At 37.2% G+C, this 12,675-nt stretch overlaps 1 protein-coding gene across 1 annotated transcript; it reads left to right on the plus strand.

Moving 5' to 3' along the window:
- Positions 1-1,057: 1,057 nt before the first annotated feature.
- LOC120105686 (fumarate hydratase 1, mitochondrial-like) lies at positions 1,058-12,182 on the plus strand. The gene is made up of 17 exons (XM_039118359.2): positions 1,058-1,363; positions 1,526-1,643; positions 3,583-3,732; positions 5,110-5,220; positions 5,684-5,767; positions 6,414-6,512; positions 6,620-6,670; positions 6,754-6,803; positions 7,311-7,392; positions 8,102-8,196; positions 8,321-8,387; positions 8,647-8,697; positions 9,286-9,381; positions 9,568-9,666; positions 9,767-9,796; positions 9,902-9,967; positions 11,633-12,182. The coding sequence occupies exons 1-17, from the start codon at positions 1,206-1,208 to the stop codon at positions 11,717-11,719; spliced, it is 1,494 nt and encodes a 497-aa protein (XP_038974287.1). The 5' UTR covers positions 1,058-1,205; the 3' UTR covers positions 11,720-12,182.
- The last annotated feature ends 493 nt before the right edge of the window (positions 12,183-12,675 follow it).

A 12,675-nucleotide genomic window follows, 5' to 3' on the forward strand; every position in this document is an offset into this window, starting at 1 on the left:
CGATGGTCAGCCGGCCGCCAGCGGCTGGCGGTTGCAGCGGTGACTGACGGGGAGGAAGAGACCGAGAGTGGTCTCGGTTTGGGGCCAAAACAAAGGGAGAACACAAGGATGTTTAGCAAAGGAATAAAGAGAAAAAGAAGGGGCTTACCGGCGGTGGACGGAGGCGGCAGATCCCGGCCGCAGGTGGCTCGATCCGGCGGCTAGCAGCGGCGACGGCGGTGGGGTTTCCAACAGCCAAACTAGATCCAAAAACAAGGGAATAAGAAAATCAAAGGAGCTTGGCTCCCGAGGTGGCTGAACTCGATTGAAGTGGCGCACACGGTCACCGGAGAAGAAGGAGAAGCAGGGAAGAGAGGGGGAGAGAAAGTGCTCGGTGGAGGATCCAAGGGAGGAGGAAAGGGGGGTTTTATAACCCCATTTCAACAGCTCTCTGCCGCGAAAATCGCGGCGAAGGGGCGAAATCAACGGCCGCTCGTGCGGCCGTGGGGTGGCCGCGGAATGACCGCGGGGCTGCCGCGTAACGCCCGCGGCGCCCCGCCCTCGCTGCGCCCGAAGAAGCCGGAGGGGATCGCGTCTGCGATCCCCTGCTTTGGCCCCTTCCAAAAAAAAGAAGAAGGGGCTGAAGTCGACTGGGGCTGCCGACTTCAGCCCGTATCTCACAATACCGTTGGGTAGTGGTTTGCAGTTGTAGGGTTTAAAACCGGGGTGTAAAAATCAAGTGGAATCGGGCGAGACTTTTATGAATTTTTTTCCGTTCGAAGAGAGGATTATGATACGAACTTTGGGGATGAAACGAGGGTTGGAATCGGTGAAGTTTGAATAGGGCTCGTTCAAATGAACAGAGAAGCATACGAGGAACGATAGAAGAGGAGAAAGATCAGGGATATTTTGGTCTTCTTATGGTATTTCAAATATCAATAGACCGCTTATTAAAAAAACAGTCAATAGAGACTATTCGCGGGTCTAACTTTGGACCGCTAAGCAACTTTTCCTGTAAAAAAAAGAGAGACTTCATTGACCAAATCATTTAAATAGAGTGTTGTAAGAGTTTTGTAGTAGAATATTATTTTGTATTCTCTCAAACACTCTTTTACCTCGGCAAGTGGAGCTCCTGCATGGATGCCTGAAGTAATTTCAAGCCCGTGACACTTCTCAATTTTTCCCTCTATTTCTTTCTTAGAATTAGAGCTTAGGATTTGGGAGCGATGGTGACGGTCAGTGCATCACGGCAGCCAGCCGACAGTTCCAACACGACATCGACGTTGGACGCTGGAATGCTTCAGTCGGCGCTATGCCGGCCTCTCTCGACGGCGTTCAGGGAGGAGAGGGACACGTTCGGCCCCATGATGGTCCCGGCCGATAAGTTCGTGCCTTTGATCCTCGTTGTTCTCAGTTCTTGGTTTAGTTCGTGTTTCTGTATATCGGTTTTGTTGATGTTTTCTGAGTATATACCATGTTTTAGATGTTTGTTTCAGTGTTTTGAATAATTTCTCTTGTTTTTATGAATTTTTGGTGATTTTTTAAGGTTGTGGGGGGCTCAAACACAGAGATCGCTGCAGAATTTTGATATTGGAGGTCAGAGAGAGCAAATGCCAGAGCCAATCATTCGGGCATTTGGCATCCTTAAGAAATGCGCCGCTAAGGTCGGTGTTTTTGATTAGATATATCTAATAAGACATATAATTATTTTAATTTTTTGGATTGATGGATTTCCTCTACTTTTGTTGATATTATAATGCATGCTATATATAATTTTTTTCCTTTTAATGTAATTGTCGATTTCTCTTGTCAAGATTTGGTTGCTTAGTTTGATCTATTCTTTGTACATCATTAACTTGATGTACATTTGTTTTTTAAAATTTGCTAATTCAAAAGGAAAAAAATAGTAAAGGCAATTTATTGTATAACGAGGAAGAATTTTGGTGTTAAAATTTTGTTGGAGCTTGTCTGGGATCGGTAAAAACCAAGTCTTTCGGTGACATGGCATAAAAAAAAGCCTTGGATAACTAGTAGATAAACTATTGTATATGGACAAAGATGCAGCATGAATGAGGTTTTCTCTACACATGAACCAAGTTGTAGAAGATCATTATAAGGGAAACATGCCAACTTATAGCTCTCTTGATATGCTGAAGTCAAATACCAAACATCACAAGATAAGTCAATTAGCGTATGTTCTGTTCTATCGCTACTAGATGTTAAATGTAGTCTGTCAACTGGTTTATGTGGATGGACTTAGTGCATTTTTTGATTAGTTTTGAGAATGGATATGAAAATATGTTGAATATTCTTGTGGAATGCATATCGGTCCCTTCCCAAGAATCTTATTTTCCCATGATTATGGTTTGCACAGAAATAATCTTGGATTCACATGTTCATCTTTTGCTTTATTTCTGACTAATAATTTATATGCAATATTAACATTAAAAACTATCTTCCCCTTAAAATGTCACTTATCACTATTACCTTTTTTTTTTCCATTTCTGCACTTCTTTTGAATATGATGTTGATTCATCTTTGTATAAGAGCATATCTATTTTCTATGTAACACATGAGTTGCAAATTCAGCTAGCAGTTCTCTATTATCATCTTGTAAAGTATACACATCATGGAAACTCGCAATTACAATGTCTCTCTCCTTTTCCCCCTAGTATTAGGGTATCCCGAAAATTTCACCAAGAATGCATGGTAATAACCGTTTTTCCCTAGATACAATTAGTTTAGGACTCATTTGGTTCTTTGGTAGAGGAGGGGGGAAAGTATGGTTAACGGAAAAATGAAAAAATGCCTCATATTTGGTTGGAGGTTTCAAAGAGAAAGATGGAAAAGTAACTTTTCCATAAGAATATATTTTCTACATTTCATGGAAAAAAAAACTCATGTGGGATATAGAAAAGCCACTCTCACGGACTCAGAATTGTGGCATTTTTTAACCAAAAATACCCTCAACCCATCATGATATTCGTAATAGCTACTCTTAATAGTTAATCTTAAACTATTAAAAATTACCCCAATATAAAGAAGTTGTGGTAATTTTAATATAAATACTATATTAATAACTATTCAAAATTACCACAAAATAAGTAAGTTGTCTAACTATTAAAAATCGTTAGAACTCTAAAAACTCAACACAATAAATATTTTTAATATATATTTTTAAATACTTAAAAATATTTTAGATTTAATAAAAATAGCTATTAAAAGTTATGCAAATGTGATGTTTTATAGGTATTTTACACAACTTTATTAAGAGCATAATAGGTATTTTATACAACTTTCCTAAGAAAGTAAATGCTCAACTAAATATAAGTCATTCTGAAAAATATATTTTTTATATCACTTTTCTATGGTCAAACAAACGTACAAAAATGATTTTTCCAGGTATCATGTACCCAGACATCAGCTTCTCAGGAAAATCACTTCAGTGAGGTAAAATTCTTCCTGCGAACCAAATAAGTCCTTGGTGTCTAAAGCTTACCTAACATTCTAGTGGTATAGATGTTTTCTTTATCCACACTTAAGCTGAATCTTGTTGATTGCGCTTCACTATTTGGCTTTTAAGCACAGAATATTCTGCTGCAGGTAAATATGGAATACGGTCTTGATCCATCTATTGGGAGAGCAATTATGCAAGCTGCCCAAGAGGTTGCTGAGGGAAAATTGAATGATCATTTCCCACTTGTCATTTGGCAAACTGGCAGTGGCACTCAAAGCAATATGAATGCCAATGAGGTCAGTATGGAAAGGCCCAAATATCTTACTTTCTCAATGAATCTATCAAGTTTGCATATTAAATTCAAATTCTTGCAAAACTTGCATAAATGCAATACATATGCAAGATTTTACAAGCAAACAAAAGATTGTAGTTTCCATAGTAGTTTTAGTATAATAAAATATTCTGTGTTAAAAGAGAAAAATGAGTTTGATGTCTTGATAGGCTTGGTGGCCATGGAAAGTATTTGGAAGGGAATTCCAGTGGACTAATAACTTACTAGAAGCAGAATTTGAGTCTTGTTGGTATTAATTCATATTGCCCGCAAAAGAGGAATTCTCCTTAAACCACTGCATGAAAACTTTTTCAGCCATTTTCCCCTCTATTTTCGGCCTGTTTATGGGCTTCTTTGGAAGAATGACAGCAGTGGATGTCCTTGGGTTTTTATGGATGATCCTAGGTTCTTGCAGGCTTATGACATCGGTGGACCCAACCATGTGGCTTTCCAATTGGACATTTACTCGTACATAGGTATCCCATGATGCTATATGATGGTTGCCAACATAATATATCATGATTTATAATTTTGTGGCGGCATCTCTTTAGTAACTAATTATTTTTCATAATAAACTTTTGATCTTCGCTTGCTTACGTAGATCAAATCAGTGTTATCCATTTATTAACTCAAAAAATAAAGGTCAAATTGGGTTCTTTTATATGTCTCAAGACATGGTCTATACTTACTGAATTCATCGATGAACTTGTCTTGTTTTTTGTAATGCTTACTTTAGTTTGACCTTAGTATGTTGCTGGGTTTTGGTTATTCTGTCGTTGCATGTGTTGGTTTTTCTAGACTAGGCTATTTGCTGCATTGAACAGTGTAATTTTTTCCCATATTATCATCATTGGGTTTTAGGCTAGATTTAAAGCAATGCTTGCCGCTGAGTAATGTTGGAGATGGGGAAGTGTTTGCACTCCTGTCTTCCAGATTAATGCTATCTTCTCTACCTATCACTCTGACCTTGGTGCTGCATGTGCGCGCATGTTTGGTGACAGAAAACTTTGTCCAGCATGCATTTCTGTACCATCATTACTTAACAAAAAAAATGGTATCATATTCAGTTCCATCTTGCGAAAGCGGGTGTAATGCCTATACGTCTCGATGATGTGCGTCCATGTGCACTTTTGTGCATGGTCAGCAATTTATTGTAGGCATGGGTGCTAATTATTTTAGGCCATGAGCATCACTTAGTGTTTTATCAGAGAATCTTTCCTTTTCTTCCAGCATGACGATGTTGTTGTTTTCTTCTGTGGATTGATGCACATTGCTGACAGTCATGTATTTGTTTTCCTTCTTATATTTTCTGATTCATTATGGTCTTGTTTTCAATATCCAGGTCATTGCAAACAGGGCAGCTGAGATTCTTGGTCATAAACATGGTGAAAAGTTTGTACATCCAAATGACCATGTCAACAGGGCCCAATCTTCAAATGATACATTTCCTACTGTAAGCATATATTTGCTAAACTAAAATTTACTGTGCTCCTGTGAAACATAGGCTGTACATGATTTATAAATTCCTGTAGTTCCATGCTTTAGTAGTATGAGATGTGTGGCTATTGCCAAAAGATCATGTAACATAAGCATCTTGTGTTCATTTGCCTGTTGGGAGGCTTTCCTGTAATTCTAAAGATACTTTATCTGATTTTTTTGAATTAAAATTAATTGCACTAGGTAGGGTTCTGGACTTCTTGCAATGTATCACAGTATTACTTAGTGTTTCATATGCTTATCTTTACCTCGTAACTTTTTTATATATCATGCCAATATATCCTATTACTTTTGTGACTTGAGTAGTTTAGATCTGGTGAAATATCTCAAAAAGTGATATCTATTGATAAAGCACACCAGGGTCTTGCAGACTATTTTGTGGCTCCATACTAACAGGAGATGTGCTTGCTCCTTTTCAGGTTATGCACATAGCTGCAGCTGTAGAAGTCAATTCAAAGTTTATACCAAACTTGAAACAGTTGCACAGCTCACTTCACTCCAAGGTTGAGATTTTTCTGTTATCTTCTCCAGATAAATATGATTGAAATAATTTAACTGCAATATATATTTCCATTTTATTAGAGCTAGTTGCAAGTTGCATAACATAAAATCTGTCACTAATAGTTTATGCTTGAATATCTAACTCACATTTGATTAATTATTTCAGACATAGTTTTGATCTCATAACTTAAAAATTATCTTAAGTTATAATGCATAATGAATTCGTTGTGCCAATACTTTCTTATGTAGATCTGAAATTACTTATGTGACACTATAATGCATAATGAATTCGTTGTGCCAATACTTTCTTACATAGATCTGAATTTATTTATGTGACACTAGCATTCATTTACTATGTTTTCATCTCATCATTCTTGTCTCTGTTACACTTCAGAATCCATGTCTCAGTCCTTTTTGATGCCCAAAATTCTAACATATAGCAAGTCTTGAAGTCTTATGGCTATCACTCTACCCATTGTTCCATACTTAAGACAAGTCATTACCTCCTTATTGTTTTCATTTTTATATGGTTATGATTAAAGTGGAAGCTGTTATATTTTTCTTGAGGACGCATGATCTTGTCTTTTTTTTTTTATTCTGACATATTACTCTATCCTTATTTATTCTTTATCTTCATTGATTTTTCAGTGTGTTGAGTTCAAAGATATCATCAAGATTGGGCGGACACATACTCAGGATGCAACTCCTTTAACTCTAGGCCAAGAGTTCAGTGGGTATGCTACACAGGTATCTCTACTGCTTTATATTCACTTCCAATTTGTTTATGGCATAATGTGGCTATCTAGATCAATGATCAGTCGTTCAGTCATTAATTTGTACAACTTTGTTTGCAGGTCAAATATGCTATTGATCGAATAACAGATACTTTGCCTCGCATGTATCAGGTAAGCTACTTAATTTTTTATGTCTGTGCAAACAAATTCTTGGCTTGATTGCGCTATCTCATTTGAACTCTCACTTCAAGCAGCTTGCACAAGGTGGCACCGCTGTCGGAACTGGGTTAAACTCAAAAAAGGGGTATGTTTTACTGAAGAGCATCCTTTTTTGGTGCCCATGATTCCTGAAGTTTCACAAATTTGGTGACCTTACGACATGATGCATCAGTTAGTTTGTTGTCCCCTTGCCATGTTCATGTCTTGTCATGTGTCAAATGAGTTGTTGTTGCTCATTTATCGATATTTTGAAGATCAAGGTTGAGAGATGTACAGAATTTTCTCAAGAACCAACTGATCTATACCAACTTACCTAGTATTGCGCTCTACTAGAATAATTCTTCTTATCAGATTTAGGTATTTTGTTGGCCAAAATAGTTCTATTGAGTATTTTTTCTTGCGTCTTTCCTCTTCAGATCTCTTCTTTCCTCTTCCTGGTACAACAAATTACCCTTTTAGTTATAGAAGAACAAATTACCCTTTTAGTTAAAGTGTACTCACCTAATATTTTAGACTAGACTTCAACTTATTTATACTACTTTGTTATGTCAGATATAATCTAACCCTGTTTTATATTCGCATATTATTCCAGATTTGATGTTAAAATTGCTGCTGCAGTAGCTGAGGAAACCAATCTTCCATTTGTCACGGCAGAGAACAAGTTTGAAGCATTAGTTAGTATTCATAATCTTTAACAAATATTCTCTTATCTGTTAGCAAGAGGGAGGCTCCTTTTACTTTCTGGCAGGGAACCTTGAGTGCCATCTATCTAGCAGCTACTGAATAAACTGGGTAGCATGTTATCATGCAATGCATTATTGATAGAATTTAAAATACAAGCAATTTGTTAGCTTATGAAACAGTTTTAAAAATTAAACAACTTATCAAGTTCTGAGTAGTTGTTTCTTTGCTATACACCAAGAAATCTCTGCTTGACTGCTGGGATAAGCTTCTAGTTTATGGCCATAATTTTACATGGATTTGTAGATAGAAGCATCATCTTGACTGTGATTTGCAACTGGCTTTCACTCTATACATCTTTTATCTTCTTTCAAATTGTGTATTTTGTTAGCATCTAAAACTTTTAGTCAATATTTCTTGGAAGTCCACCTATCTAGTTTTGAAACTCTTGGGTGATTTGGATGTATTCACCATTCGATTCAAATCATTGTTAGTGCCATTCTTTGTTTCTTTTCCATCAAGCCGATTGCTTTTTGTCGTTTCGTGCATTACTATAGTCAAAACATGAAAGCAATTCAATGTCAAAGTCCTAAATGCAGCTTTTCAATTGCTTTTGCATATTTTGGAGTTGCAGTACGTGTTCTTTTGTCAGCTTCTCATATTTGCTATTGATTCTAAGTCACTTATTTATTTCTGCACCAGGCAGCTCATGATGCTTTTGTTGAGACTAGTGGAGCCTTAAACACAATTTCTGCTTCTCTTGTGAAGATTGCAAATGACATACGACTTTTGGGAAGGTAATTACTTTCTGTAATTATATATATGTGTGTGTGTGTGTGTGTATGCACATATCCTGTGTTTTGTTTTGGGGCTACTGTCTTTTTGCAGGAATTCACAGTTTTTTGCTTTCCCCCTTCGCAGTGGTCCACGCTGCGGACTTGGTGAGCTTATCCTACCTGAAAATGAACCAGGAAGCAGCATTATGCCTGTATGTACCTTTCCTTGAATCTCTCTCTCTAGGAGCTTGGGAAGAAAGTTGTATGTTGAACTTAAGGCTCTATCTGAGTTAGTTCTGCAAAAAAGATCTGTATTATATCCTTTTAGTAAATTTCCACCTTTCTTGAGTGCTAACATTCAGAGGTAGATGACATGTTCTCAAGGTCTCTCTGTATGAATTTTTGATCTTATATCTTTTGCATGCATTGTACCATTCATACTATGATTGGCAAATGGTGTTTTTGTTACAGGGGAAAGTTAATCCTACCCAGTGTGAGGCTCTTACCATGGTCTGTGCTCAGGTTGGCTCCCTTCTCTTATGATTAGCATATAATTAGTTGGACCAATCCTCCAAACAGTTACTTTATATGATCGTAACAAACATATTAAATTAGTTATTAAAGATGTTTATAAAGTACTATAATTTATAGATGCATCACGCATGCTTAGGTCTTATGCCTGAGTTTGTACCATACCCATAATTAGTGTAGTGCCATACCATGCTTTCTAAAATCTTGATTCATAACCCATGAGAAAGCACAGTATGCCAAGAATTGACCCAGAATTTGATTTAGGTTTGGCTGAAACTGTTCGTTTTCTTCCAAACCACTGAAATTTTCCAACGATGGACTGAAATTTATTAGTGTTAGCTGAAACTGGCCAAAACCCCTGACAGGAAACTTGGTTGTGGATCTTGTATGAAGTTTCAGCCTACGCAAAGATGCTTTGGCTGAAATGGAATAACTTAGGCCAAAATTGATCCGTTTCAGCTTTAGGTGAAAACTTCAAAGTTCAAACCTTGGTTATTGTTTGAATAAGTTCAGCTGCATATTGTCATGAGTCTTCCTTTTATTTGAGCGTAATTAAACTAATGCCTTTTTTTGGTGCAGGTGATGGGTAATCATGTTGCCATTACAGTGGGTGGATCAAATGGTCATTTTGAACTCAATGTTTACAAGCCCTTGATTGCTAGTGCTCTTCTTCGAGTATGTTCTTGTAATCATAATTTGAATTTGAATCATCAAAACTTCGATGAACATGATGAATCTGTTGCACTTTGGTCAATCTTGACTTTGATTATGTATACCAAAAGTTAAAAAGAAAAAGAAAATTTGACCGTCTTTTCCAAGATATATGTTTGAAGCAACAAGTGCTTTTATTTTTGTTGGCAGTCTCTGAGGTTACTGGGGGATGCATGCTCATCCTTTGAGAAGAACTGTGTCAGGGGAATCAAAGCAAACAGTGAAAGGATTTCCAAGTTGTTGCACGAGGTAAATTTTGTTACATCAAATCTTCATCTTAATGAATCTCTCCGTGGTTTTCGATATCTAACGGATAATTTCCTTCTTTGTTCATGGAAATCTCTAACAGTCCCTGATGCTTGTTACATCTTTGAACCCTGTAAGTTTGCTTTGTACAGCCACCATTTGTGGCTTTATTGCTAGACAGTTGTTTTCGATGGTCCTGTAACTTACATATGGTCTTTGATTTTTCATTTTAATGCAGAAAATTGGCTATGATAAGGCTGCTGCTGTTGCCAAGAAAGCTCACAAAGAAGGCAGTACACTGAAGGTGAGGATAGTATACTGTCATCTTATTACTTTTACACATTCAGTAATGCTACTCCTTTTGTTGCCAGAGTTCCAAAATTTACATGGGAACTACATAACTGCTTACTTAAGCAGTTCTGTTAGTTTCTAAATTGGTAATTATGTGTACAAACTTTCAATCAGTCCACAGGATAAACTTATGTCATCACATAGGTGGCACTTGTTGCCTAGTTAGTTTTTAGTTAATTGCTTCTGTTTACCCATATTTCTAGTTGTAGAGGCATCCTATGGCGTATTCTCATGCATGGCAACTCTTCTCAAGCATGATAAGAGTACCTTGCTAATCCAACTACTAGACTTCGAGATATATCATGAGTCCATGGTGTTGAAGTTTAACAAAATATCCATAGACAGATGCTTGTTCATCAAGTATTATAGTAGTAGTTCCGGTGAAGAAGTTTTCTTTTTAAATATGAAATAAAGATCCATTGATTTCCAAAATTTAATGTTGACCTCATAGTTCATCAGTCCACACCATTTATAAGTATCTAATAGGGTGCTTAGAAAAACAATTAGTGCACTTATAGATACCGAGGGGGTATATGCTGTATGAAAATTTGTCTACTTGTTCTGCTGATCCATCCTGAACAGATGATTTTGCTTTCTCCCTATGTTGTTAATGGCAAGTAGTCGAGCCTATGTCATCCTTCTGGGTCAACATTTGGGTTTTACAAATTTCCTGTATAGCATTTGGGTTATGATGGCTGCAGTATAACAAGAGCTTGACTGCTAAAGTTATAGCTCTCGCCTCTCGTGAAACTCTTTCCAGATAAGCAAAGGATTTTGATTGGTTGCTTGTCTTTAGGTCTCATCTGCACTTTGATTTCTTATCCTATTCTAGATGTTTGTGGCTTTCATCACTTAAACTTTCTGTTGGTTAAGTGGGTGGAGGTGTAGATGAGGATTGAGAAGAGAATAAAGAAAACTACTTTTGGAGCTCTCAGTGGTTAAGATGCTTTTGAGGTCAGGAGGGTCGGGTCTGGTGTTGGAGAGAGGAGGAACGGGGGGGTTGACAGAGGTGGCTCTGGTAGAGGAGAGAAAGGAAGAGAGTGACCGAGGTGGTCATTGAACAGCCTTGGCTGATTTTGGTTGGAAGTTATCAATATCACACTATAGTAATCATGTAATGAAAAATGCTGCGGATGCTATCTAGATCATGGTTCAACGTAACGGTCTGAACTAGACAGTACAGGATATACCGTTCCGTACCGGTTCAACACAGGTATCCAGTATGGGAGGCGTACCAAGCAGCCTTGGTTAATTCTAGGTGGAAGTTATCAATGTTACACTATGGTAATCATATAATAAAGAATGCTGCAGATGTTATCTAGATCACGGTTTACTGTACCGGCCTGAACAAGATGGTACGAAGCGTACCATACTGTGCTAGTTCAGTACCAGTATGGGAGGCGTACCAACATTCGGTATGCCGAAAAGATTTCATGCCATACCGTACTGATACATTGCTAGTGTGGCACCGGTACGGCATCCAATATCAAGATGTCGAACTTTGATCTAGATTGTTGCTTATGTAATCGCCTGTTATTTTTCACTTATTTGCATTTTTATGTTCAGCATATTATTTTTATGTTCACTTATTATGTGAAAAACTTTTTCTTTCTTACAGGAATCTGCATTTAACCTGGGAGTCCTAACAGAACAAGAATTTGATGAACTTGTGGTACCAGAGAAAATGATTGGCCCTTCTGATTAACAATATATGGACATTTTTGCACTCTTTCCTTGCTTCTGCACTCGGTTGCAGCCAGATGTTGCAGCTTAATAAAGAAGAAATAACGTATTCCCCATCAATGTGTATAGCAATTTGAGTTCTTCATTTGACATTCTTTCGGCTCATATAAGCTATACACAATAGCTTCACCAATGCTTATGAGGGAACTCATTTACATTTGTATCGATAATCAAAGCTGTAAGAACTGATTTGGATGATTGTAATCAGCTGAGGAATGATAAGTTATCCGCGGAGGTGAAATTTGTTTTTTCGGGCTTTTTACCGAAGCAAAATGTAACTTAAATTTAACTTGCTTACTGGGTATCAGTTGGTGTTCAGTGAATCATATTGAATATCCTTAGCAGTATCCTTGAGTCACTGTTTCAACTCAACATGTAACTTTGCTCATTTGCTGGAATTGCTAACAAAAACAAATCAATTTTACAGCAGGAATAGTTATGATATATTATTGTTGAACTTACTTCCTTTCCATCATTGCATATTCTCGCATGTATCAAAAACAGATTTTTTTTGATGATCTCTAAAAGAAAACTTTATTATTTTTTTTAGATTTGTGAAAAAATTGGTGGATCCCCCTACTCTTCTGGATATTATTTTTCTGCCTGGTCAAAATTGGATGAGGGTGGGATTGATGAGACATTGTGCAATGGAATTGTATTGTGTTCATCTGTTGCTAGTATGGGGACAGCCACCAAGATGGAAATGTGCATTAAAATGTGGACATGGGCATAATCATCTAGTAAATATTATAATGGTTTTGAGAAAAAAGAAAATAATTTCCTGCTAATATGAAAAGCCTACTATGGCAATCAATTCGATGATCTAGTGTGATGATTTCTTAAAGCCTTGATTGGTCATCAGGTTGGCTGAGACTATGGCAAGAGGTTCAAGGAAAAGCCTACCACTTTAGTACTGCT

This window comes from Phoenix dactylifera, chromosome 8, assembly GCF_051530095.1.
Source record: "Phoenix dactylifera cultivar Ajwa chromosome 8, Ajwa_hap1_PhDact_Kaust_v1.1, whole genome shotgun sequence".
NCBI lineage: Eukaryota > Viridiplantae > Streptophyta > Magnoliopsida > Arecales > Arecaceae > Phoenix > Phoenix dactylifera.